The sequence below is a fragment of the Amblyomma americanum genome, chromosome 4 (genome assembly GCF_052857255.1).
Source record: "Amblyomma americanum isolate KBUSLIRL-KWMA chromosome 4, ASM5285725v1, whole genome shotgun sequence".
Taxonomy (NCBI): domain Eukaryota; kingdom Metazoa; phylum Arthropoda; class Arachnida; order Ixodida; family Ixodidae; genus Amblyomma; species Amblyomma americanum.
This window is the reverse complement of record NC_135500.1, coordinates 73753897-73776426: the sequence shown is the minus strand read 5'-3', so window position 1 is coordinate 73776426 and position 22530 is coordinate 73753897. Positions and strand designations below refer to the sequence as shown.

Sequence of the window (22530 nt, the reverse complement as noted above, 5' to 3'; positions counted from 1 at the left end):
GTGGCCTAGTGGTTTACCATCCGCCTCGCATAGGGGAGGTGCGGGGTTCGATCCCCAGTGCCGCCGGGTACCCACAGGTGATATAATGGTACGAGCTTTCCTCTGGTCTGGTGCTCGGCCAATTTAGGCTGAAATGCTTGGGAAATGGGTCTTTGACCCCTCCTTGAAAAGTCGAAATTACCTTGTGCCATGGCGCTCTTTCGCCATAAATGCCCTTGCGCCATAAATTTTCACTATCATCATCAGATAATATTGGCATACAAATGCTCAGTGCATGTAAAATTACGAATTGCATGCCTTGAATCACACAACTGCAGCGCTTAGTACTCTTTACGTCAAATGAAATGTGAGCAAGACAACTCCAATGAGTAAAGAAAATTGAGATTATAGTTTACGCAGATTAGCTATTAGCATACTGTATACCAGGCGCGCAGCCCGTAATTTTTTTCGGGAGTGGCGAAAGGTAATTTTCGAGCTGGAAAGGGAGGGAGAGGGCCTCAGGCCTCCACTTGAATACGTGCCTGCAGTAGACTCATTCAGTCGTCAAGGTACAAGAAATTTGTGTTTGAGTTATCGGAAGTTTGCCTTAATGTAGTCCTATTAAATTATATGTGCGTTGTGGATATCTGCAGGCAAGCAATATTTTGAGACCTTTTTGTAGCGAGAGCTACACTGGGCTACCAGTCTAGCATTTCGCGGTACATGGGAGAAGCCAGTTGAGCGCATGCGCCGTTACCATCGCAACTGAAGAGGAGCAAAGGGCGGCCTGCGCTTCCCTGTCGCCGCGCGCCCACTCCACCGTCAAAGCAGAGCGTGACATCACGCGGCTGAGCAATTGTGCGCATGCGCCGATAACATGGTAACCTGAGAGATCCCAACGCTGCGCCGCGTTCTTCGTCGGCGCCTCGCCGCTCTATCACCCGAACCCCGCGTCGCATGCGCAGGATTGCGCATAAATGGCAGAGATGTACTGGGCATTTCTATCACGTTTGGCATGCATGCAGAGGAGAGTCCAGCCGCTGCTAAAGGGCGGTATAGGTAAGAGTCGGTTAACTCTTCCGATTCAGAGCCAAATAAGAATGCTGGAATCTGTGTGTGCGTGAAACAAGGTATCACCGCTGTCAGGAATCTCCATTCAATCGCGGTGAGTAATGGTGAAGCCTTCTGTGCTAGGCTTCTGGAAAGCGGCATTATCATCCAAGGAGTCTACGCGGCGCCCTAGAACATCTGTTAAGCAGGCGATAGATGTGGTCGCCACGTGTATACCAGCCTACGGCGCGGTTACACAGTTGTGTGGAACTTTGGGTGACTTCACAGAAAACAGGGCTCTCTTAGTAATGAAAGAAAAGTTTGTAATTTGGAATCGGACCCTCACGTCCAGACTACAGAATGACGAACTACTATAGGCTCCGTGCGCTGCAGTTTGGCGCGTGCGAGTGGCGCCACCTGGTTAACAGCGGTGGCGAAAGGCGGACGCAGCCAACGCAGCTCTCTGGTTCAGTTCGCAGTGAGCAATGCGAGCGGTGAGGTGTTTCGTCCGAAGGCGAAAACAAACTGAGATAATTATGGGTGCTCAACCTACTGCTGTGTTTATCAATGTCATAAAAGCTATGAAAACACTGCAGCCAATGTACCGAATATATTTTAACGCTTTACTTGGATGTCGTGCATGCTCGCTCATGCACAGAGGGTCTGCTGGAAATGAATGCACTGTGGAATTAAATTAATGAGTGTGAACTGGGAAAGGGTTTACACTGACTGGGGTGTTTTGAACGTGACATCATTGGTAGGAGTTGCTTTATGTTTTTATGTAAAGGGAAGGAATGAGCTCAGTCAGTCACAGGAAATGGTCTACAGTGAAGTTCTTGGAGCTAGCATCTGAAGTTCTAGTCTTCGTTTGGTATGCGCATCTGTGGTTCAGTGCGTCAATTTTGTTTATAGTTTATTTTTCGTGCGTGTGTGTATGCTGTGAGAGCGACGCCTTGCTTATGAGAGTGCTTATGTCGTTTTTCCCAATGTTCCACCTAAGCGTTTGTGTATTTATTTTCATCATTCTATTTCCTACAGTGGTTTAAAAATTTGTATCTTTATTTGTTGCATTTCTGAGATCTCAAATCTTGTCCTGGACGAATAAAAAGAATAAAAGTGAGTGGTTCAAATTTCCCTATATATATTTTTTGGATTTCACAACATCGCTAAACTCTTAATTTCTGGAAATAATCTTTTGATTTTAATGGGGTTTATCGTCCCAATGCAACTCAGACTATAAGCGGCGCCATAGTAGGAGCCTCCAGATAATTTCGACCACCTGGAGTTCTTTAACGTGCACTGACATCGCGCAGTACGCGGGCCTCTAGCATTTCGCCTCTATCGAAATGCGACCGCCGCAACCAGGATCGAACTCCAGTCATTTTGGTCAGCAGCTGAGCACCATAACCACCGAGCCACCGCGGCGGCGTTTCTAGAGTTAAGTATATACCAAAAAAATGTGACCAAAATAATTCATGCAGTTGGTGCCTTCATGAAATTCCTGAAATGAAAGTCCTCTAACTGTGGAAGATAATCAGCAAGAAACCTATCATATTTATGTATGCTTAGAGCTATGCTTCTCTGAGGTGAATACACAAAGTAAAGCAGTGTCGATCCTGCAGGATATAGAGCACTATCATCTGATCACTATCATATATATATATATATATATATATATATATATATATATATATATATATTGTAGTGTGGTAATCTTCCTTCCCCTCGTCACCTTCTCCACCTTCCCCTCGTCGCCGTTCCCCGTCCCCACTCCGACGTTCTACCGGCACCGTTGAGGGAAACTAACAGTCGCAGTTCCCGGGGCAAGAACTGCGCTTGGTTCGAACTCTTCAAGTCCTCGGTGTTCTCCCACTAACGTAATTCAAGTGTTTGTCGACGGCGTCGCAGTACTCGCTCTAGTCGACACGGGCGCTGCCGTATCAGTCATCAGTGAAGCTCTTTGCCGTCGTCTTCGTAAGGTGACCACCGCACTTTCCGACTTTTCGCTTCGCACCGCCTCATCACAGCGCATTCATCCCTCAGCGGCGTGCACGGCCCGTGTTCTCATCGAAGACGTCTTATACACCATCGAGTTTATTGTACTGTCTCGCTGCTCACACGACATCATCCTGGGCTACGATTTCCTTTCCACTCATCATGCCGTTATTGACTGCGCCCGCGCGGAAGTTTCCTTTTTACCTCTTTGTGATACCGTCTTGTGTGACGTCCCTACCCGGCCTGCAAAACTCCTCAGAAGTCCTCTGTTTCGTTGCAGCCGTTACCCTGCCCTGCTCGTCCGTTTGACCGCGTTGGCATAGATCTCTATGGCCCTCTTCCGACTACTCCTGCTGGAAACCGGTGGATTATTGTGGCAGTAGACCATCTGACTCGCTACACTGAAACATCACCGTTACCCTCTGCCTCTGCAAGAGACGTTGCTTTGTTCATTCTCAACAACTTGATTCTTCGCCACGGGACTCCGAAGGAACTGCTCAGTGACCGCGGACGCGTTTTCTTGAGCGACGCTCTCGAGGCCCTACTGAAAGAATGTCGCATCATTCATCGCACCGCTACTTCTTACCACCCTCAGACGAATGGCCTGACAGAACGCTTCAACCGTACTCTGAGTGACATGCTGGCCATGTACGTCAACGACGCTCATTCCAACTGGGACCACGTTCTTCCCTTCGTAACCTACGCGTACAACACTGCGATACAGACCACCACTGGATTCTCTCCCTTTTTTCTTCTTTACGGGCGCGAGCCAACCTGCACAATGGACGCGCTTTTTCCCTACCGCCCTGATGTTTCTGAATCGACGCCACTCTCGGACGCCGCCCAGTATGCAGAAGAATGCCGTCAGCTCGCTCGTTCGCTCACAAAGGAAAATCAATGGCAACAAAAACACCATCGTGACACTGGTGAGGCGCCTTCATATACGCCCAACTCCCTGGTGTGGCTCTGGGTTCCTGCCACAACCGCCGGCCTGTCAAAGAAGCTTCTTGCTCGGTATCACGGTCCATACCGAGTGCTTCAAAAAACATCTCCTGTGAACTACGTAGTTGAGCCCGTTACGCCATCTGCGGACTTGCGTCGCCGTGGACGCGAAATAGTTCATGTGGACCGAATCAAGCCCTACTACGATCCGTCTGTCCTTTCGGCACCATGAGTCGCCAGGATGGCTCCTTCTCTGCCCGGGGGGGAAACTGTAGTGTGGTAATCTTCATCGATATAACCACTGACATGCGTCGCGTGCTGCCGCTCTCCAGGACGAAGAAGTTGTTCGCTGCCTTGCTCTTTCGCCACGCCTGACGCTTCGCTGCGAGTCTCCCCTGAGCGGCTGGAATCATCTGGGTTCACCGAATAAACACACCCCTACAATATATATATATATATATATATATATATATATATATATATATATATATATATATATATATATATCTGTGTGTGTGTGTAGTAAGTTTGCTTTTTTCGCAATTCTAGCCGACCATTCACATAGTGGATGTCACAGTGCATGTAAATTACATAGCTGATTTCATTATCTGAGCCAATTGGAGACTTGTTTCACAAACTGTAAAGGTACTTAATTAATCTCAATAAGCTCAACTGCGCTGCCTGATATTGCAGTGCCGTCGGGACTGCAACACAACCATGGTTGCTCGCAATCGGTGATCAGCCCAACCTGAAAGCAATTGAAACGAAATGTAGCAGCGGTGGCGTCAAGGCTTTCAATGCGTTGAAATCCGCAGAGAAGCAGGCGTTGACTCAGAATGACATCGCGGTCAGTGTGAGTCAGCTATGCGGCCGCGCTGACGCGAACGCATCGGGCATGGAGGAAGGCGCAAGGCCACCACGGCCAGTCTCGAGGGGCGCGCGGTCTGCCCTCGAGAGACTGGCCGTGACTGAGCGTCCGGTTAATGCGGCGAGTGCCACGAGGCGGCGCTGGCGATGTGGTCGCTGCTGGCGCCACCATACCAGCGCACGGAGCCCATAGAGCTTGTATACTAAAGAGGCTCTACCAAATCGAAATACTGTATCGACAAAATTGAGACCGCTGCATGCTGCTTCAAAGATCATCGGGCAGTCCTCGTCTCTGTCAAGCAAAATGAATAAAAGATCTTTATACACAATGTCTTTCATTGCCAAACATAAAGTGAGCACAAGAAGTTCTGCCAGGGAAAGGTACCTTACGGTACGTATATCCTGGCATAGCCGAGCTAAGCCACTGCCATTTTTTTTATATGCACCAAAGGCGTAAGCAAACAACCACACTGGATGGAGGGCCCTTATTAATTAAACCAGCAGTCTCCAACTGTTTGCATGCTTGAAAAGAAAAGGTATTGATGCACGTACTCATAGCATAAGGTCTAGGAAAGTTTAATCAAGATCAGTGTAACATAAGAGAACTTCTTGTTCGGCTAGTTGGTAATTGACCATTGTACTCTAATTCGCCAAAACAACACACACACACACGAGAGAAGAGGACGGGACATGTGCTCTGTCCAGTTCTATTCTCTCCTGTGTGTGTGTGGTTTTGGCGCCTTTAAAGTACAATGATCAGTGTAGCAGTTCGAAAGTTGACCCGTCAACGCATTCAACTAAAGCGCTTAAATTAAAACGGAACTAGATGTCTAAACAAGTACCTTGGTATTGCATAAATACCGCAGTTCAGCACTACGCAATGACACTGTTTAACACCACTTTGATGACTAGACTAAGGCAACCTCACTGCGGACAGCAATTGAGCTCTACACAAGTGAAATGATTTGAACAACAAATGATGACACATTTTTGACATTTAACACATCTATTTTCAATTCTTGGTTGCTGATATTGAGCACAGGTTCGATCCCAGCTGTCGCCGCTGCATTTCGCCTCCAAGCAAGAGATACTGTGTGATATCAGCGCATGTTAGAGAACTTCAGGTGGTTGAAGTTCATTCAGAGCTCTCCGCTGCAGTGTCCGTCGGCTTGAGTCATGTCGGAACGTTAAATTTCACAAACCAAGCCAAAATTTCAGTAAGTGCCAGCATCATCTGTCCATCTACAATCATAAGCACATTTCTTCACTATTTGCACAAAACCATTGTTTTGCTATCGAAGTTTGTTTCAACCCTACATACTTATAGTGGTACCACTCTACTGGTATGTTAAGCCCATCGCAAGCAATCATTTTGCCTTCTTTTGGTCCTTTACATGAGCAGAATTTATTGCTCCAATTGTCAGTGGAAACAGACTGGCTGCTTTGGCTATGATCTTCCTGCATGGTGGCAGCTAAGGCTGCATTAAGTTGGTCTGCATCTGCAAGTTGATTTTCAAGGCCTCTGGTAAACCAGCGACTAAAAAGCTCTGAAACTTTGCGAAAAAATGCTTCTGCGACTCCAAGAAACTTTGTTGTAAAGCAGTTGTCCGCTTGCATCCTCTCAACACTAATTTCCTTATTCTTCCACAAAACAAAATCACAATACTTGCGCTGCCGCACAAGTAGCTTGGTTAGCATCTGGCAATAGTAGCGATGGCTTCTGTTTAGCCAAAGTGATCCCTCATTTTCGAAAAGAAAGCTCTTCACTTGTAAAAGGTCAGATAACTTTCCAGCACGAACAGACCACGGGCATTTCACCTCTACGAGAGCTTTGCCGCAGCATCGGCACTCGTTGAGCATATCACGCGTTGCGGCAAGAAAAACATGTTTGCTGGAAACCAGCGGCCCTGACTCTTAAAACATGACACCATCATGAGTTGTGCTGCATAGCAGTTTGTTCGCTTTCAGGGCATTCGGCTCATTATCCTTTCCATAGCGGACTGCCGGAGATGAAAACCTGTTCTCATGTGGGTAGCAAAGCCGCTTCACAAGGCTGATAGACGGCTTGTCAATCTGTGTGTGGCAAACATCGTAAAGAGTTGATGCTGTTATGTGACCAGCTCTGTAAGAATATCATTTGGTGCTGAGGCTTTGTTTTCTTTTCCTCCTTTCTATGCTGGACACAGCTTTTTCATTTACTTCCAGTGTGGCATACATTTTGCTGCAGTGAACGAAGAGTTGATCGTAAGTTAGACCGACCGTAGTTCTGTCATACAGCAGATGCAGATCTGCACCCTTGCAGCTTCGTACTGCCGGCACATAAAGGTCACTGTACCGCGGATTTGTGCTTGCCACAGCCGGTCGTTGCCCTGTCTCGATCACTGAGTCAAAGAATTGTCATTCAGCGGCCGCCGGTGCCAGCACGGTTGGTCGTGGGCATGGTTCCGGCGCAATGCCTGCGCTCTCAGGTTTTCGTCTAGGCGGCGTTTTTTCATGATCGACAACGACAGGTCGATTTCCGGCACCGGACGCACAGCAACCTTCTTCATGGTGGCCGGCAGCCAGACGTTGAGGCTGCCGGTGCACGATTGTTCTTGACGTGCGCGCAGACCACACTCCACATAAAATAGCAGGGCAGCAACAAGCGAGCAGGCCTCTCCGTTGCCGGCCATTCAGGCGTAGTGTGCCGACAGAATGTGGCCGTCGCTTTCTGCGAGGACCCACACGTTGTCTTGACGAGTTGCTCAAGCACAAAAGCCACGTAATAAAGCAATGTGGTAGGCTTGTATTGAAACTTGGTGACAATTACTATTACCAGGTTCAAGGCCAGATGTTTGCATAAAATGTGACATATGCTGACTTTGTTCATTTGAACAGGGTGAAAGACATATTTAAAAAATTCACCGAAATGATCCTTTATCAAAAATACATTAGCAAAGGCTGAAGAATTTTTTTCACGCTGTAATCCTACTGGAGCTAGTGGGACACTGGTTCACTCGACTGGATGAACCTAGTGAGCATTTATGAAACAGCAGCATTGCAAGAGCCCTCACAAACAAAACGGGCAATGCTGTAACTGCAGCTAAAATGTCGTGCAGAGCTGCAGTGTAGTGCCAGTATATACAGGACTCTATAGAATCGGCCAGAACACTGGCGTGCACCCCTAGTTACAAATGGTGTTAGAAGCGAAAAGAGTTGAAAGTGCAATACTTTGCTTGTGCGCTGTAGTTAGTGTGTGTACTGTGGCGCATTATGCGTGTGCTGAATGGTGTGTTATGTGGCGTATTGTGCGTGTGCTACATTGTGTGTCCTGTGGCGTTTGTAGTGTCGCACTGTAGCATATGTAGTGTGAGCACTGTGACGTATGTAGCGTGTGCACTGTGCCGTGCGTAGTCTGCGCACTGTGGCGTGTGTAGTGTGTGCGCTGTAGCATGTGTTGTGTGTGAACTGTGGCGCATGTTGTGTGTATCGGTGGTTTTGTCAGATTCTAGTGCAAGCAGGACGAAAACCACCTGACAAAAAAATGTACCTGAACCGTGCACACTGAGTGCCCTAAGTTTTTTAACCGTTAACTAGTACTTATGTTACTTCAGTCAAGTAACTGCTTTGTCCAGACCTTATTTTTCTCATATAAAAAGCTGAAATGACTTGTGCTCCCAGTCAGCATGACGTGTTCATGTAAGCTCTTCATGAACACTGCCGAAGTTCGAGGGCACTTGCCTTTGTGCATAAATAGGCACCAGCATGTACTTATTTAAAATGTTAAGATATTTCCTGCAGTTATTTGCGCAGAAAACATGACTCTTTTGAAAGTCCTAAATAATTTATTCATTCATTCATTCCTTCATTATTTTTTCCAGAAGAGATGGATGGTCTCCTGGGCTAAAAGCTGAGTAAGCAGCTTGACGGGGCCCAGGAGACCGTTACATGGCAAGGTTGCAAAGGGGACAAATTAATACGCACATATCTAATCACAACAGTGTACACCACATATGCAAAGGGGGAATATCAGAAAATAATCAAAATACACCACTTGTTTTGGTAGGAAAAAATTACCAGATAAATCATCTTCCTCACAGTGAAACATGAATGCGCATAGATAGTGAGACCTAGTAACAAAATTCCGCACTTTAAGCACCCATTTGCTACAGCTAGTGCGATGCCTTTCAGAACCCACCCAAGCCTCCTCCCATTGGCTGTAGCTTGCGCAACACTCCACCGAGCTGTCCCCAGCTTACCAGAGTTACTCCCAGGCTTCATTCAAGATTCTTGGTTGGGTTTGAACTTGTTAAGTAGCGCTTTCGCACTAAAACATTGACTAGCTGGCAGTCTCGGTGCATGCTAATAAGAATTCTGCGCGGAAGAAATTATTCTGAAGTCCTCTGCTACATAGTCTCATACACCAAGTGCAGCTTCCGGATTTTAAAACCCCATGCCCTACCACAGCGTCACTGACCTCTGTGTGAACTAGTCCACAGGGACTACAGAGTTGCAAAAGTTCGTACAGAATCTTGTTATTTGCGCATTCGCAGCTTTTAGACGTCCTCAACAGTTCCACTGGAAAGCAGGCCTTCAGTATTGCATACTTGTTTCTCACAAGCCCAAACAGTCAAGGATAAGGCGCACCTTTTTTCCTAAATTCCTGACAAAAGTCATAGACATAGCTTTCATAGTCTGTTCTTTTTAAGGCCATTGGATAAGTGGCTTCAGCCTGCCGAAGAATACGTCGAGCCATTTATCGCAGACCCTAGACAAAGTTGCCTGCGATACACCGAACGTGTATGCAATGTCTTGCATGCAAAGCCCCAGTCGAAGACGCATCAGGTGTGCCGTCATTTCCTCAAATATCGTAAGAGCATTGATGCTAGTGTGTGGCACGTGTTGCTACACAATCTTAAATACCGACATCAACGCCACGAATGATTGAAGGCCACTATAGAATGCCACTCGGTAGTTATCGTGTTGCAGAGCCTCCTGTGTAAACTTCATTTTGTCTGACGCAACTCGAAGTTGATACGCCTATGCATTTCTCACATGAAGTTCTTGCTCAAAGCTAGCGATGTCTGCAGTATTCAGGTCAGTCTGGCACTCTGCATTTGCGTACATCAATTAAAATGTTACAAAACATCTTCACAACTCTAAAACGTCATACTCCCCCGCAGGGGGGCGCCTGCAGTTTGCAGGCGTCGCAACGGTGAGTGGCGACACCGCGGGTTCCCGAGCATCCGCAGGGACATCTCCGCAAAGGGATGATGGTGAACTGTGCATCACCACGGACCCGAGCACCCGCGCCTCGCCGTGCGTGGCATCGCCGTGTCCGGGGAAAAGGGGATCCTGGTGGTTGAGCCGATGCCGAGCGTTTGGACTCTTAAGGCCCCTTGGCGGAAGCAACACACCACTTTGGCCCCAGCTTCCTGCAGACGGCACCTCCGGCCTGACCCGACCGGGGGGAATCGGCAGTCGCCTTTTCCTATCCTCCTCTTCATCTTTAACTTTCCTATCTCTGTCTCACAACTCTCCTATATCCTACTCACTCCTTGGTTTTTCCTTTTTTCCTGGCGGCGAGGGTTAACCTTGTGTGACCAACTACCCTGAGTTGCGTCTTATTTGGTTATAGTTGAGGTGTACAGCTGGCGTGGGCAGGACTTGCTATCAAGTTCCTGTCCCGTCCCCTTGTTGGACTCCGTGGTGGGTGGCTGGCACCATGACCGAAAAACAAAGTTTTTTTATGGCTCCCCAACTTTCAAAACCCGATCGCTCTCTCAAAAGAGGGCGGAACGAGGCAGACGACTTCTTTCAAAAAAGAAAAGTAACTTTCCCCAAATATCATGTGATCCACAGTGAACAACAAGATAAACAGGCAAGAATAATATCCCCCTTCCTTGTGTCAAAGTGCTTGACTGAAACCCTAGGCATTGGCTATAAGCTGTCAAAAATGGCCAGCGGCGACTTATTGCTCGAACTGTGTGACAATGTCCAACATTCTAAGCTCTCCAACCTAACGTCCATAGGGGAAATCCCGGTCTCCGTGACTCCTCATCGCTCACTAAACACTGTCCGAGGCGTAATATCGGAAAATGATTTTCTTCACATAACTGAAAAAGAAATGCTCGAAGGGCTCATCGACCAAGACGTCATAGATGTCCACCGAATCAAAATCCGGAAGGACAACAAGGAAATAGACACAAAACACATGATCCTGACGTTCAACACCAGTACCCTGCCCGACACAATCGACGTGGGATATTTGAAAATCAATGTACGACCATACATACCAAACCCTCGCAGGTGTTTCAACTGCCAAAGGTTCGGCCACGGCTCACAGAGCTGCCGCGGTCGTAAAATTTGCGCAAAATGTGCCTCTAACGATCACCAGTCTGATGTATGTGACGCAGCCCTGTGCTGTCCAAACTGTGAAGGAGAACATGCTGCATACTCCAGGGCGTGTCCGTCCTGGAAGAAAGAAAAAGAAATTATCACCATAAAGACCAAAGAAAACATTTCTTTTAAAGAAGCGAGAAGGCGTTTTGCGCTTACAAACACATTCTCCTACACAGCAAAACAAAACTTCGCTGATGTGGTGCGCAGGGGCGTAGCACCGCAAAGCACTCCGGCACCTGCCAAGGCCGCTCCCACCGAGCCTATGGCAGGGCCATCCACGCCCCAGGCAGGGTCAGCGAAAGCTGCCCTGTCACTGCCAAAGCAGGGACCGCCGGTCCATGGGTCGGCATCCCGCAGGACCTCCCCCCGTCGGGAGAGGCCTGAAACTAACAACCGCGGCTGCGCGGTCCTCCAGCACCTCTGTTGAGGTGATGGATACAACACCCACTCCGCCTCCATTACAGCGGCGGAACAGCTCTCTTGAGTGAAAAAAAGACAGGCCCCTCATAACGGGCCCACCTCATAAGTAAATCTCCTTTCATTTTCTTTTAAAAACACAAGCATGGCTTTTTTAATTCAATGGAATTGTAGAGGACTTATGCGGAATTATAGTGACATAACACATATTTTAGGGTCAATGTTACCCATAGTTTTATGTCTTCAGGAGACCAATCTTGGTCCACAACATGTGCATATCCTGAAACATTATCAAACTTTTAGACGCGATCGCGAGCAGGCAAATCGACTCTCAGGAGGCGTCGCAATTGTCGTCCAAAGCGGCGTCCCTGCTCGAGAAATAAAGCTCAATACAAAACTAGAGGCGGTTGCAGTCAGCATCGTCAGCTATAAAACACTAACAATCTGTTCCGTATACATTCCTCCACATTTTACATTAACAGTTCATGATCTAGAAGAATTGATAGATGAACTTCCAGAGCCATATCTGGTAGTTGGGGATTTTAACGCTCACTCCCCTTTTTGGGGAAGCGAGCGCTGCGACTCTAGGGGGCAAACAATCGAAGATTTTATCCTCTCAAATAACATCTGTCTTTTAAATACAGGAAAAGCAACTTATTGTTGCCCAAGCTCGGCAAAAATGAGCTTTCTCGATTTAGCTTTCGCATCACCATCGCTTTTTACAGATTTTAAATGGGATGTTTTAAATGACCCTCTGGGAAGTGATCACCTACCTATTATCATCAGCCTCTCATCGTCTACTGCAGTCATCCCCACAAGACCACGGCGCTGGAAACTTCACCTCGCCGACTGGTCACTTTTTACAGCAAGTGCCACACTAGAAAAAGAATTTTGTGAAGATCTCAGCATAGACGAAATTAATGGAAAATTTACTACATGCATAATATCGGCCGCTACACTAGCCATACCACAAACAACAGGACTCGTACACAAAAAACATAAAGTATGGTGGACACAAGAATGCACATTGGCAAAAAAACAACAAAATAAAGCTTGGGGCTCTCTGCGTCGGTATCCCACAGCGGAGAACTTGATTGCCTTTAAGAGGGCCAAGGCCAGAGCGCGATTCGTTCGGAGAAATGCCGAGAAATCCTCGTGGCAGAAATATGTCTTCTCTATAAACAGCTCAATAACCTCAAAAAAAATGTGGGAAAAAGTTCGAAGATTCAGTAGTGACCATACCCCTTTCACACTTCCTCTGTTGACTACACCCGGGACACAAACATCATTAGAAGAACAGGCCAACATACTAGGTGAGCATTTTGCTGAAGTTTCCAGTTCGTCCAATTACACAAACACGTTCCAGAAGTACAAAGCAATAGCAGAAAAACAAAAACTTCCATTTGCAGCAGGTATGCACGAGGACTACAATCAACCCATCACACTCCAGGAATTGATCAGGGCATTATCTTGTGGTAAAAAGACAGCAACAGGCCCAGATAATGTGCATTACGCTATGCTCGCCCATCTCTCTGAGGCTGCCGTGCAGGCATTGTTGAAATTCTTTAACAAAATATGGACAACTGGAAATATACCTGAGGAGTGGAAGAAAGCAATAATAGTACCTTTTCTGAAACCCGGAAAACAACCAACAAGTCCTAACAATTACAGACCGATAGCCCTCACCAGCTGCATCGCTAAATCTTTCGAAAGCATAATAAACACTAGACTGACCTTCACACTTGAATCTCGTCGACTCTTAGATTTACATCAATGTGGATTTAAGAAAGCATGCTCGACCACTGATCACCTTGTCCGCCTAGAAAACACCATCCGAGAGGCGTTCATCCACAAACAGCACTGTATCGGTGTCTTCTTCGATTTGGAGAAGGCATATGATACCGCGTGGAAGTTCGGCATCCTCCATGACCTAGCAGATCTAGGGATCCGCGGCAGGATGCTGAACTGCTTGAACGACTTCCTGACTAACCGCACATTCAGAGTCCGTCTGGGAGCAACTCTATCAACGACATTCGCCCAAGAGAATGGCGTACCCCAGGGATGCATTTTAACTACGACACTCTTTATAGTAAAAATGAATTCCTTGGCCAAAGTAATACCTAAGTCCGTAATGTATTCAGTTTATGTAGATGACATACAGATAGCATACACTTCTTCCAACATACTGTCCTGCGAGAGACAAATACAAATCACACTAAATAAACTGGCTGCTTGGGCAGAGAAAAATGGATTCAAGTTCTCCCCTCAAAAAACAGTAGCTGTTTTATTCTCATTACGACGAGGCCTACAGGTCGATCCCAATCTGTGCTTGAATTAAACCACACTGCCAGTCAAACAGGAACATAAATTTTTAGGCGTCACTTTTGACAAGAAACTTACTTTTCTGTCACACATTAACAACCTGAAAAAGAAAGCATCCCAAGCCCTCAATGTATTAAAGGTACTCTCGCGAAAACGGTGGGGGTCCGATAGAGCATGCCTATTGCAAATATATCGCTCTTTGGTGCGCTCCAAGCTGGACTACGGGTGTGTGGTATATGGTTCGGCAAGAACATCCTACTTGAAACGACTGGACCCTGTTCATAATCTTGGTTTGCGCCTATCAACTGGAGCTTATAGAACATCCCCGGTAAAGAGTCTTTACGTTGAAGCTAATGAGCCCACACTAGAGGATAGAAGAGTCACACTAACATGCACGTACATCCTAAAAACCCGTTCTCTCCCTAAACATCTCTGCTATCCCATTGTTACCAAGTGCCCATCTAGGAGATTATTCAATAATAAACCACATTTTATCAGGCCACTAATAATGCGCTTTGAAGATAAATGTGAAGACTTAGCAGTGCTGGACGCCCTACCTAATATTGCACAAAGACATGAATATCTACCACCATGGTACAGCCTTCCTTCAGTGTGTGACTTCACATTGACACACTTAAACAAAGAGAAAATACCACACGAGCACATACTACAAGAGTTCTTTGCACTACAAGAAAAATATGACACTTACACCGAATTTTGCACTGATGGCTCAAAAACAGAAAGTCATGTCGGAAGTGCAGTAATTCAAGGAACAAATGAAAAAATGATACGATTGCCACAGTATGCATCGGTATTTACTGCGGAGAGTTATGCCATCTTTGTAGCTGTAGAACAAATAGTAAAACAAAACATAAAAAATAGCATCATTTACACCGATTCATTCAGTATGCTAAAAGCGCTGCATTCTACAAACGCTGCTGAACCCATAATAGGAAAAATCATACATAACATAGGTAAAATTACAAAGCAAAAACATAACATTATATTCTGCTGGGTCCCTAGCCATGTTGGAATTTTAGGTAATGAGAGAGCAGATGCTTGCGCAGCACAAGCTAGAATTGGCCATATAAAACAAGTTAACATACCACAGAGGGATTTTTCTAAATTACTGCACAGTAAACTCAAGAATAAGTGGCAGATTGCATGGGACGAACAAACAAACAACAAACTACATTCTATAAAACCTGTTTTGGGAGAATGGAGATCATGTACACATCAGGAGCGTTTCATAGAAGTTATTTTGTGTCGACTACGCATTGGACACACACACCTTACTCACAACTTCTTACTGACAAAAAAAGGCAAACCTCTCTGCGAAATGTGTGGCGATGAACTCACGGTAAACCACATTTTAATTGTATGCAAAAAACTGGAACATCTGAGGAAAAAATATTTCACAACATTGTACAATGAATACATCCCACTACACCCCATGTTACTTTTAGGAGATCAAGCACTGGTTGATTTTTCTAGCATTTTTAAATTTCTCAGAGAAGCCAATGTTTTATACAAACTTTAGATATAAAAAGCGTAACCTTTAACAAAAGCTCTAACCGTGGTTTGGCGCATCATAGCCTAAGTTGCTTTTGCGCCATTAAAATCAATATAACTAACTAACTAAAACGTCATACTCTGACACTATAAGAGAACATAGCATCTTGAATGGTATGTAAAAATATCTAAATGGCAATAATTGCATTTCAATTATATCGGCACAAAATGTGAGATAACTTGTGTGGATGGCATAAGGTCAAAACGAAAGTGCGGAAAATATTTAAGATGCCGTGCTCATGACATTAAGATGAAAGAAGAACCGAAATCTAGTTCGGACATTGACGTTCGCCTTTCTTTAGTATAGGGGCACTGAGCCACTTATTGCATAAGAGGAAATGTTGACACTTAGGGAGAGAAAAAATCTGCCAGAGATTCTGCACTTCGCTTCTGCTTGAGCCTCACGCTCTTTGCAAGGGCTTTATAACTGCTCAGGATAGAAAGCATCGCCCTTCAACCCTACCACAGTGATATTCATCATCATCAACATCATCATTTATTTTCCCTTAAAAGCCCCAATGGCGCATTACATAAGGGGAGAGGGAACAAATGGTAATAATGGGTCACAATGATAAAACAGAAATATAAATGGTAAGCACAAATAAACACAGTAAACGCATTGAAATTACCAAGACATTAAGTAGGTAAATAAAAGGAAGCTTGCAAATGTGATAAAAGAAGCTTGGAAATGTGATAATAGTAATGTTGTCCCATTGCAAGCAAAGCCGCATGTAACAAAGGCTGTCATAGAACCCAATGGCTTCGACAAAATGAAGGTGAACTATGCCTTCACTTTTTTTAGTGATGAGGTTCTCAGAGGGCTGTCTGCATACAAAGATGATGTTGAGAATATCTGTGGCACCGGCTGCACTGAAGCGACAGTCTCCTTTATACGGAGCATGTCAATGCTCATTTCTGCCATGACGTCAATTTTCAGCAGTGATGCTATGCGTCCAAAATCACAAGCTCTCAGTGAAGTAGAAAATTTTCTCTCCTACTTAAATGCTTGGGAAGCCGAAGTAAAGCTGGGCTTTATCAGTAAAGCAACTGCGGAGGGGATGCGTGCCTCATTAACAAGCACAATATCCATTCTTGGCTACATCACAGGAAAGTTGGGCTATAAGTATTTGCTGACTTCACACACGAGTCAGGACCCACTAGAAAATATTTTTGGAGTCCTGAGACAAATGTCCCGAAGCAACGACCATCTGACTACAACACAATTTCTACTTTCAGCGAATTGTCTATCCTTTTTAAGCTTAGCGAAAGCACCATGCAACGCAGCTGTGCCACCGACGATTATCAAGAGCCTATTGGATAAGAAGGAGAACCCAAAAGAAGTGCAGTCATCATCATCATCATCATCACATGTGCTTGTTAGTCCTGTGTCTCCATAAAGCAACACTGCCTGCACTCTGAGATCATTTTCTTTGTCCTTACACCGATCACGTAGTCTCTCTGACGGATAAGATATAACAGCGCTTTAGACAGGAAAAACATGTCTCATTCTCTTTGTCCCGTCTTAAGCTCTGTTACATCCTCTCAGTCGATACGTACCAACCAGCCGGCGTCAGCCCTCTTCTAGAACCGTCTTTCTTGGGCTCTGGTCAAAGCATACCTGTGGCAATGCAGATACACTTTGAATAAGGGTGAATAATGTATGCACTCCAAGCATAAAGAAGTAAGTTTAAGACAATACTAGTCATTAGTAGCCTACAGAGCTTTTGCATGCTTAGTTCTCAAATGTGTTTTGCTTATGCAGCTAGTTCATTCAAAAGACATCTGTACGCTAAGCTAGAAAAGTGCAGGCGCTTGCATAATTACCTGGTTCCGCATGCACAAGAACGGGCTCTGTTACCTATGTGTAGAAACGTGAATGTAGAACAATTAAAAAACTAAGAAAAATGCTGCTTTCAATTTGTCATAATTAAGGACGAGGAAGAAAAATCTAAGATGAGAATGAACACAGCAAGGTACAGAGAACAAGACAAGGAAGGTACATACAGAGCGTGACAAGAAGAGAAAGATGGAGTGAGTTATGTCAGAGAACACCACAAAAGTACAGCTAGGGTTATGAAAAAAATGCACAGTCATGGCTCAAGAAAACCGAACAGACAAGCATTGAATGAGGAGGAAGTCACTCCATCTCTTGCACTAAAGGATGTTTCATCATGGCTACGAGCTGATGTCACATGGGTTGTGCATTTCCACTGCACTACCAGCAATGCTGCAAACATCTGAGCAGTGGCAGCTACGTCAAGAACAGGTGGAATGTTGACCTTCATCGTTCCTGTTGATGCTTTGTACCTGTGGCAGCGCCTCGGAGGCAAGTTGACGGCAGCGAACCTGAATTCGGTAAATGACAATAAGACAGATAAAACAGTGACCAACTGGCTCTACGCTTTCTGACCTCTTGTTTGCTATTTCCTCAAGCTTAAGCACCACGAAACCGTTATTTTCTATTGAAAAATGTTTGTTAGGCTGCCCTACGAATGGGCAGGTTTTATGTTGCCTTTAGCATCCTATCTCCTACCCACTTGCAGAGGCATGAAGCGTACCGAAGCAAGCAACAAGAGTTCTCCTCACTATAGAAGTATTTAGTGCTTGAGGGAGGCCAAAATACTCCATTGCATGGGTAAAAGCCACACGAACTTGCTTGATTATACACTGCCAGCATGCTTCCCTACCAGAACAATCGTGCTACCGGACAACACAAGTGAAGAATATAAAACGAAGCAGAAGTAAATGGAAGTGCTAACAGCTGATTTTTCAACATAACTGCAACGCAAACTCGCGTGCTAGCAATTGACAAATCTATGCCAACAGAAGGGCCAAGTCACTTACCTGCGTCAGCATTTGCCTCTTCGCTTTGCGAACCAGCAGCAACAGCTTCCTCGGATGTAAGTTCAGTGTTGTTTTCATGAGCTGCAACGAACAATTTTATGTCATGGGTCAGGTGTCATATTACGCTGTTCTAAACTACCAGTGGCTCGAAAACAATCTTATTGCACCTGATGAGGAAGATTCTGTGCTGAAGGTGGTGACTGCTGCGTCACCGGTGTGCTTGCCAGCAATCGCCGGCGCTTCTGCCGATCATAGCGGCTCGCATCGGTCGTGCCACCGGCGTCAAAGTAACCAAGACGAAAATTAGGCGTCCAATCTGGATTGAAATCGTCAAAATGTTGAGCCGCTGCACCCGGACAAAACGGAGAAATCATTTCTTAATGGTTTTCTCAGCGCACAGCACTCGGTCATGCAGACAGGGAAGAGGATTATTGCGCTGAAAGAACTACGACGATGCGCAATCAACTCGGCCAGTAAAGTGCGAGTTCATGATCTGGATGTGGTCAAAACAAGCGACGCTACATTTGCAGCTAAACTTAGTTCGGTCGCACATTTCAGCATGCAGGAAAATTGCATATGAGGCAATCACTTAGGCGACGAGCGATGTCAACTATATAAAGCCAGAAATAACCACTATACTTCAGTTGGGCAATGTAAACGTGGGAGCACTTGTCCGAGCGGTGCAATCCCAGGTGAAAATTTCCTGCTGGGAATCTGCTGGTTTGTACTGGTCCCAGCAGCAACTTTGCTGGTTTCGGTCTGGGCCTGCTGGTCCCAGCAGCCCACTTGCTGGTTTTGGTCTGAACCTGCTGGTCCCAGCAGCACTACTTGCTGGTTTTGTGTTGGGAACTGGTCCCAGCAGCAACCTTGCTGGTTTTGATGTCTGAGTCTGCTGGTCCCAGCAGCACCACTTGCTGGTTTTGTGTTGGCGGATTGGTCCCAGCAGCAACCTTGCTGGTTTTGTACTCGATCAACTGGTCCCAGCAGTAAACCTGCTGGTTTTGTACTCGGTCAACTGAAACATATTGTTGCTTTTAAAATCAAGTAGCCGGTCGTCAGAAGGGTTCTACTGGTCTCAGTAGAGAAGAAACCGGCTTTATATTGAGATTATTATTTACTTGCCTGGAGAAAAACTGATCAGCTGGGAATTCAACCTGGCGTGTATTGGATTAGATGACCTAGCTAGTTGGAAACCAACTAGACATGACTAGTTTCATTCAGAAGGTGTGTATTAACAGCCATTTGGCAACTGCTTCAGCGCTTGAAACTTGAGTATTTATTGGGAGACAGGTGTAACTAAATAAAGAAACACAGTGACAAGCTTCTGCGACAAGCTTCATGCACGGCTAGCAGTAAAAGTGGAACTTCGCCTTGTGAATTCCAACTCCAACGCTTTTCTTAAAACGATACTTCGTCAATGGAAGATCATGCCTATCAAGAATATATAATATCAGTCTTTGAAGCGCTTTGATTGCCTTCCAAGACAATCCACACTCAATGGCAAAATTCACAGTCAGTGCAAGGAAGTCCTCAACAGTTAAATTACTGCATTGCGTCTGATCTGACGTCTCAGGGTGCTCGGAAAAGTCAGGCAGTTGCGTGTGATTGCTCGACGATGTAGGAGTTTCCGTAGGACCTGACCAATTATAGCTGCTGCCATAATCATCCCCATCATGATGCGTGGCCTGTGGTGATGTCTGCGCTGGTGAAGATGACCGCGTAGGTCCTTGCTCTGGCGAAGCTTAGCGTGTAGATCCTTGCGCTGGCGATGGTAGCAGCCGCGGAGATCCTTGCGCTGTTGACGTCGGGTGCGTATCCCCTTGCACTGGCGACGATTACCGCGTAGGCCCTTCAGCTGGAGACGGTGGGTGCGCAGACATCCGAAGATAACTTCTGGTGGAAGTCGGAAGACCAGCATCGCTGCCTGGGTCAAGACAACGCCGGCACCGCTTATTCCTGCGGCCCATTCTTTCAGCTCACTGTGACAATAATACCACGGCCACCATCCGAATAGCACTTGAACGTCGACCGAAGAGAAGCACTAGGCGGGGATTGCTGTTGCTGCTGCAGGATTTGGATATGGGGCTTTCTCTTTGTATCGGGCGGCCCTTACAAAAAAAAAAAAAAAACTCGTGTCCTAGCCTATTTTGCAGGAGGCCCTACAGTTACAGAAAATATACTAGTTCACTGCACTACAGTCGTCGAGTTGAACGAAGCGTCTAGTTGGATTTGGATTGGATTTAGACAACCTGGACTGGTGAAAATGCCGATGTGGCTATCCTTCAAGAGCTCATTGAACTGATTTACGAGTAAATTAGCAAATTTAATTACATGAACATGCCACTAAAACTTAATAAGTAACTGTGTATCAATTGTTTTGTTTTAAACCAGTTTTGAAAAACTTGCTTACTTACTACCTTTTTTCTTGTCCGAAGTTTGTCGCGTCGATTTTTGGAGATAGCAACATTGGGTACCTGTTTACCTTTCTTTTCCCCCTTTTCCCTGTCTTCTCGGAGTGCACGGACGAGTATCGATCCCCGTCTCTCGGTTCTATCATACTGTGGCGGCTTTTAGCTTTTTAAATTACTTCGCTAATCCGAACTTATTCAGTTAATTAATCTGCGGCTGATCTGCGCTTGCAGAGTTATTAGTGATCCTTGGTGTGCATCACGCTCCACAGACACGTGCGATGTTTGCCGTTGTCAGGTTCGCGCACGATATAGATAAGAAGTTGTACGTGATTCCTGCAAAGGATATTACGAATTTCAACCCGAAAGACAACACAGACTTCAATACGCGGTCTGTGTATACCGCGTTCTGGAGAGATCCGCTGGACGGAAAGGACAGCAGTCACTACAGCACCCAAGTCCTGATGCTAGGAGGTAATGGCTCAGTTTTGTGCACCTTAATTGCATGAGATTTTGCCACGCGAACTGGGTTACTATAATATATGTGTGTGTATGTCTGAATTTCTCACTGCAGAGTCGGAGAAAGAAATCCAGGAAAGGATGAAAAAAAAAAGACTTGCAATGCCAAAAATTCTAGATTCGCATGATTCTTCAAGTGAGACATGTGAAGAGGAAACAGCAGCCCAAAAGAAGAAGGTGTGCTTGCATTGTGCAGTGTTATATCTTGTCTGATTGTGCAATCTCGTGAAATTTAACCTGCGATGTGTTGTAGTGTATGCTTGTTGCAGCACATCCTGTGTTTTTAGTTTTTTCATTCTTTAGAAGCAAAAGCGAACTCTGCTGGCATCCAAAAACGCAGAGTATGATGAGACCATGCTAAAAAAAAAATATGGACGATGCCAGAAGCAAAACACTGGCAGCTCAAAGCCGCGACAGCCGCCAAGTGGTAAGTAGTACGCCTGCTTAGCTATAAGCTGCCTTATAATTATCAGACACCTTTAAACGTCAGATTAAATCTGAAACCGTGAATGATAATTCTAGAAGCGAGTTGGCTAAAGTTCTTTAGTTATTATAGCAAGTTGGGAGTTATGTGCACTATGCCCCTGCAATCACCTGCTGGATCCTACTGTCACACCCCTCCTTCCTTTCATATGGCAGCTATCTCTGCAGCACCTTATTAACTGTTGTAAATACTTTTTTGCAGCCACGGTCAAGCACTGGGGTCTACAAAAGGGCGTGGACGTGGACCCCGTCGTAAAAAAACATCAACAGGATCCTCAGCGAGAAGATTCAAGATGTCGTAAAATCCAAGAGGAAGGATATATGCAGTGAACTGTCCATTCACATGAGAATAAACATGCTAAACTGCACAAGACAAGTAGATCTTCTTGCCCTGTCTTGCTGTTGAGAGCATGTAATGCATTAGTATGCGCCAAAGCAGCAAGTGGGATTCTGTGTCCAATGAGCTGTGTTTGCTCGGCAGTCTCGGATGAGCAGAACTGGCACGTTGGTTTAGCTTGGGTTCATCGAATTCTGCGTGAAGGAACTAGAACAATAGAAGTGACACCAATACCATACAGCTCTGTGTTGGTGGTATTTGCCTCGTTTCTACTGATCTTATTCTTTCACACATTTTGAGAGGTCAAAGCTCATTTCAATGCCTGCTGGCCCCACTAACACCTGCTGGTCCCAGCAGCGCCTGCTGGTCCCAGCAACGCCTGCTGGTCCCAGCAACGCCTGCTGGTCCCAGCAA

General features: G+C 45.7%; 1 protein-coding gene across 2 annotated transcripts; it reads left to right on the top strand.

Annotated features, from left to right (window-relative positions):
• The first annotated feature begins 19546 nt into the window (after positions 1–19546).
• LOC144128033 (BEN domain-containing protein 5-like) lies at positions 19547–22160 on the top strand. 2 transcript variants are annotated; one of them, XR_013313666.1, is made up of 4 exons: positions 19547–21251; positions 21352–21473; positions 21584–21723; positions 21982–22160. XR_013313666.1 is itself a non-coding variant. In XM_077661082.1 (3 exons), exons 1-3 carry the CDS (start codon positions 21059–21061, stop codon positions 21641–21643), a joined length of 375 nt encoding a protein of 124 aa, XP_077517208.1. In that variant the 5' UTR covers positions 19547–21058; the 3' UTR covers positions 21644–22160. The 2 variants fall into 2 exon arrangements, 1 of the variants encoding a protein (XP_077517208.1); XM_077661082.1 differs by having other exon boundaries at positions 21584–22160.
• The last annotated feature ends 370 nt before the right edge of the window (positions 22161–22530 follow it).